General features: G+C 49.9%; 1 protein-coding gene across 1 annotated transcript in view; it reads left to right on the top strand.

Moving 5' to 3' along the window:
* The first annotated feature begins 1827 nt into the window (after positions 1-1827).
* The window catches only part of enc1 (ectodermal-neural cortex 1), a 14278-nt gene continuing 10714 nt past the window's right edge, over positions 1828-5391 (top strand). Inside the window, exons 1-3 of the mRNA XM_062554929.1 lie at positions 1828-2189; positions 3642-3941; positions 4253-5391. The exon at positions 4253-5391 is cut by the window's right edge and continues 436 nt beyond it. Of these exons, the coding sequence (XP_062410913.1) occupies positions 3648-3941; positions 4253-5391 (1433 nt within the window). The 5' untranslated portion in view covers positions 1828-2189; positions 3642-3647. The remainder of the gene's footprint in view (positions 2190-3641; positions 3942-4252) is intronic.

Genomic DNA, 5391 nt, shown 5'->3' with positions numbered 1-5391 from the left:
GCTAACCAGGCTCTCTCAAAAAAATTGACAGACAGGTCTCAGCAACAGAATGGAGTTCTGCGTTGACACTCATGCAACAAGCTCATCCAACACTACCATCCACCCCTAGAGCCTTACCTGTGGTCAGCAATGAGATTGAGATGGACAGTGATGCTGTGCTTTGGCCCAAGGCATGAACAACATTCTCACACAGTTATAATGAATAATAAAGACTTTAGGGGGGGGAAAGTCAGTACTATTAATAAACAGTAAAAACGTGAGTGCGAATGTGTTCATCAAAACCAAATAAAAACAAAAAAATGAAGGGCCTCTTATATAAGTCAAGTCACTGTATTTGTCAAAGCCCTAGAGCATTTATCACAACATAAGTTGATCCAAAGTGCATTACAGTTGAGGCTAAGTTGACAATACAGAAATACGTTTGAGGAATAAGCAGTTAATAGGGTAATCACAAGAAGTAGTCCTGCATGGCAAGGATAAGAAAAACAAATGGAACGCTGAGTGCTGTCTTGGATGAAAGTTTAGCTGCTGCATTTTTAACCATTTGAATTGCAATCACCAAAGGGTTCACAAGGTCAGCCCCAGACACGGTGAGTTACTGTAGTTCAGCCTAGATGTAGGCTAATACAATCATTGCATTTCTAGGTCTTTTGGGGATAAAATGAGCTCATCTTTTGCAATATTTCTAAGATGGTAAAAGCTGCCTCACAACATTGCTCTCTTGGTTATTGAAATTCACTGAGCTGTCCATAAAAACACCAATATTTTTAACCGTCATGTTGCAAATCATCGTGATTGTGAATTGTGCAGGCAAAGGGCCAAGGACAAAGGACCAAAGGACTTCTGCCTAGAGAGGCCAGCGCATGAGAACACACCACTCACATCCCCTTTGACCTGCTTGAAAGACTCACACAAACACGCACTGACAACACAGTTTCACCACATTCAGTTTTTAGGTATGTTCTTGGGGAACTGACCAGCTGACTATTACTTGCAAAACATCTAGAGACATCTGAAACACAGGGCAAGATTCAACGGCTGACAGAGGGCGCTATTGCGCCATGCATTTTATCCCATGCTTGATTTATGGTTAACCCATTGTAGGCACGCTATCTGTTGACAGCTGCTTGCTGTTCTTGGGTCAGCTGAGCTCTCACTTCCACCTTTCAAGTACGAAAGGTGTGTTGAATTTGCATTGTAAATGAGTCTTTGTGATGGGGAAACACACAGTTTTCCCCCATAAGGAGTAACCAGAAAGCTTCCTTGTGTGGTGGACACACACACACACACACACACACACACACACACACACACACACACACACACACACACACACTTTACTTTCGGAAAACCCTTATACAGATGCGAAGATTGCCCATGAACTGACAGCATAAATAATGAATGCTGGAAAAATCGACATGTCACATTCCATCATCATCGTCATTATCATCATCATCATCATCATCATCATCATCATCATTTATATTAGTATTAGAGAATGGGTCTTTAAAACACTATCTGAGAACAGGGCAGTTATGAAGGGTTAGCCTACTCCGGACACATTTGGATATTCTCAGTTCATTAATTGTGTGATGAATGATTTATTCCAAAGAATGAGAATAGAACATGTATTTGTAATAGGCGAACTTAAAAAACGCACTCCACTTTCTCTCAGTCTCAATGTAGGCTAATTTCTCCGCTGTAATAAGCAGTGTAGTTTCGCCTAGTAACCCGACCTCCTGGCTGCTTTGCATACTCCGCCCCTCTTTTCCTCCCAAACACGCTGAGTGCCTCCTCCTCCTCCTCCTCCAAAAGCGCTCATTCAGAGACAGACGAACACAACCGCACCAGCTGCGCCGTCAGATGTGTCGCACACGACGCGCCTTACTACAGCCTACTGACTGACACGATCGTGGTACTTTAATCTAATTCATTTTTCAGACCACTGCTGAAAACGTTGCAGACAACGCATTCAAATAGCACAAGTAACATTGCGCGGAGTTGTTTGATCGCTACAAGGATCGTCCACTGCTGAAATCCTGACTAACTGGCTCAGGAATAACACGCCTTCTTCACGGCATCGAAGTCACCCATAAGTGGACAACCCCGCGATCCCCGTGGCTCTTCACGGAGAGGCATGTAAGAGGGTGAACGCGAACAGGATTGAACTCCTACTTTCCCACAAAGAGGTAAACAACGTGATTCGGTTGATTTCTCCCTTGCCAAGTCCCGCCGTGGACTTGTTGACATAGCCTGAGAAATGGTTGCTTAAACCCTCCTAATCCAGTTGTTACACTGTACCTGCAGCTGTCATCTTGGTAAGATTCTGTCTAGATGCATTAGCCTACATGGCAGTCAAAGAAGTGCAGTTATTGTTTTAGCGCATTTTGTGAGGATAAAGAAATGCTTGAAATTGAAAAAGGTGCAACCCACCGAATATTGGAAGGTAACGTTACAGGTGCATATCGCATCAACCAGTCATGGTCTGCGGACAAAATTAATTGTAGCCTAAATAATTAATGTACAACTCATTAAATAGCATAACAATCATTGGCTACTCAAAAGGCTATTTTGCCATGCGCAACCTTTAGGAAGTCTATAATCCCCATCACACACTTTGTTATAGACTTTGAAAGCCAATTGCTCTATGTATTCTATTCAACAATAGCTCATGGGATATAGACTATTTTCTCCACATGAAAAATTCAACACATTGTGTCCTTCACAGCTGTGACCATTTAAAACGGATTAAGGGTCACGACGAAGCGCGATAAATCTACCTTGCTGATGTGTCCGTAATGTGTTTAGGTCGGCACCGGAGTACATTTTAGCCCGGCTAAGCATTAGTCGAAACACAATTAAAGCGTCCCGGGAGGAACGGCGACAGACGGCGGTGACCGAGCGCCTTGTATCGCTTACATGGAAATTAGCGCTGATTGGATTTAAATGCACGGCCATATAGCCGACCAGATGGTAGCCGGTGACATTGAGACTTAGCGTTGACACGGGGCCCCCGGAGTCATTTTAACACTGGATATTTGACAGCCATCACTGTATGCACAGAGCATATAGGATGTTGACTTTAAAGACTTATTTTCCCACTGTCGCTTCCTGCGACGCTTTTACTTTCCTGTAGTGCACTTTCCTCCTCTGCGCACCTGGTAATGATTAGACAAGAGTGCAATACGGGCGCCAAGACATCAGAGAGACGTGTGTGTGTGTGTGTGTGTGTGTGTGTGTGTGTGTGTGTATAATGACATCATTCTGTATGATGTGCCCACTTTTCTCAGACCCGTGGGATTGATGTTTGTGAGCATGACCGATACAGATGTTATCAGGGAGTGAGCTTGCCCGTTGAGCTGGTCCTGGAGAAGGCAAAGCGTCCCGGCGCTCTTTCATCCGATCGTTTCTGATAGCAGATGCTCCAGCTGATCTCCGTCTGTTTCGGATCACATCTAGTTCAAAGGCAGTCGCTATAAGCGGACTTCCTTTACTCGGGGTTTGAGGAAAAGAAGCCTGAACTTTACCACAGCCCGAAACCACTTCAGTGAATCTCTGCTGAGTCGACGCACAGCTGTGCCCACTGTTCTGTGCGCATCGATTTTTTTTTCTTTTACAAAGTTCCCTCTCTCTCCCCGCAGGATTCAATGAAAATGTCTGTCGGCGTGCATGAGAACCGCAAATCGCGGGCAAGCACGGGGTCCATGAACATCTACCTGTTCCACAAGTCGTCCTACGCCGACAGCGTGCTCATGCACCTGAACGCGCTCCGGCAACAGCAGCTCTTCACGGACGTGCTGCTCCACGCGGGCAACCGCTCGTTCCCTTGCCATCGCGCTGTGCTGGCTGCGTGCAGCCGGTACTTCGAGGCCATGTTCAGCGGCGGGCTACGGGAGAGTCAAGCCAGCGAAGTGGACTTCCGCGACTCTGTCCACCCTGAGGTAATCCTACTAACCGCTCACATTAGAAAAGTTAGCAATATAATAATACTTTCAACACTTGCAGTTATGTGTCTATTCATTTGAACAAATTTGTTTCAATATTTCAATATTTTGCACATCATCACAATTGTGATTAGGTAATACAGTTCAGTTATTGCATGGCAAGGACAAAATTCAGTTAGTCACACAGGTCTGTTATCTTACTTCACCTGTTTCATCTGTGGCTTTGTGTGTGTGCGTGCATGTGTGCGTGTGCGTGTGCGTGTGTGTGTGTGTGTGTGCGTGTGTGTGTCCTCGTTTGTCCTCATCAGGTGCTGGAGCTGTTGCTGGACTACGCCTACTCGTCGCGCGTGGTCATCAACGAGGAGAACGCCGAGTCGCTGCTGGAGGCCGGCGACATGCTGGAGTTCCAGGACATCCGCGACGCCTGCGCCGAGTTCCTGGAGAAGAACCTGCACCCCACCAACTGCCTGGGCATGCTGCTGCTCTCCGACGCCCACCAGTGCCAGCAGCTGTCGCAGCTCTCCTGGGCCATGTGCCTGAGCAACTTCCCCGCCATCAGCAAGAGCGAGGACTTCCTGCAGCTGCCCAAGGACATGCTGGTCCAGCTGCTGGCCCACGAGGAGCTGGAGACCGAGGACGAGCGTCTGGTCTACGAGTCGGCCCTCAACTGGGTCAACTACGACCTGGAGCGCCGCCACTGCCACCTGCCCGAGCTGCTGCGCACCGTGCGGCTGGCGCTGCTGCCCGCCATCTTCCTGATGGAGAACGTCTCCACCGAGGAGCTGATCAACGCGCAGGCCAAGAGCAAGGAGCTGGTGGACGAGGCCATCCGCTGCAAGCTGCGCATCCTGCAGAACGACGGCGTGGTCAACAGCCCGTGCGCGCGGCCGCGCAAGACCAGCCACACGCTCTTCCTGCTCGGCGGGCCCACCTTCATGTGCGACAAGCTCTACCTGGTGGACCAGAAGGCCAAGGAGATCATCCCCAAGGCGGACATCCCCAGCCCGCGCAAGGAGTTCAGCGCCTGCGCCATCGGCTGCAAGGTGTACGTGACGGGCGGCCGCGGCTCGGAGAACGGCGTCTCCAAGGACGTGTGGGTGTACGACACGCTGCACGAGGAGTGGTTCAAGGCGCCGCCGATGCTGATCGCCCGCTTCGGCCACGGCTCGGCCGAGCTGCGGCACTGCCTGTACGTGGTCGGCGGGCACACGGCGGCCACGGGCTGCCTGCCCGCCTCGCCGTCCGTCTCGCTCAAGCAGGTGGAGCAGTTCGACCCGGCGGCCAACCGCTGGAGCATGGTGGCGCCGCTGCGCGAGGGCGTGAGCAACGCGGCGGTGGTCAGCGTCAAGCTCAAGCTCTTCGCCTTCGGCGGCACCAGCGTGGCGCACGACAAGCTGCCCAAGGTCCAGTGCTACGACCCGGCCGAGAACCGCTGGACGGTGCCGGC

Source organism: Sardina pilchardus, chromosome 14 (genome assembly GCF_963854185.1).
Source record: "Sardina pilchardus chromosome 14, fSarPil1.1, whole genome shotgun sequence".
NCBI classification, from domain to species: domain Eukaryota; kingdom Metazoa; phylum Chordata; class Actinopteri; order Clupeiformes; family Clupeidae; genus Sardina; species Sardina pilchardus.
Note: the sequence above shows the minus strand (reverse complement) of the source record. Positions and strands in the feature narration are given on the sequence as shown.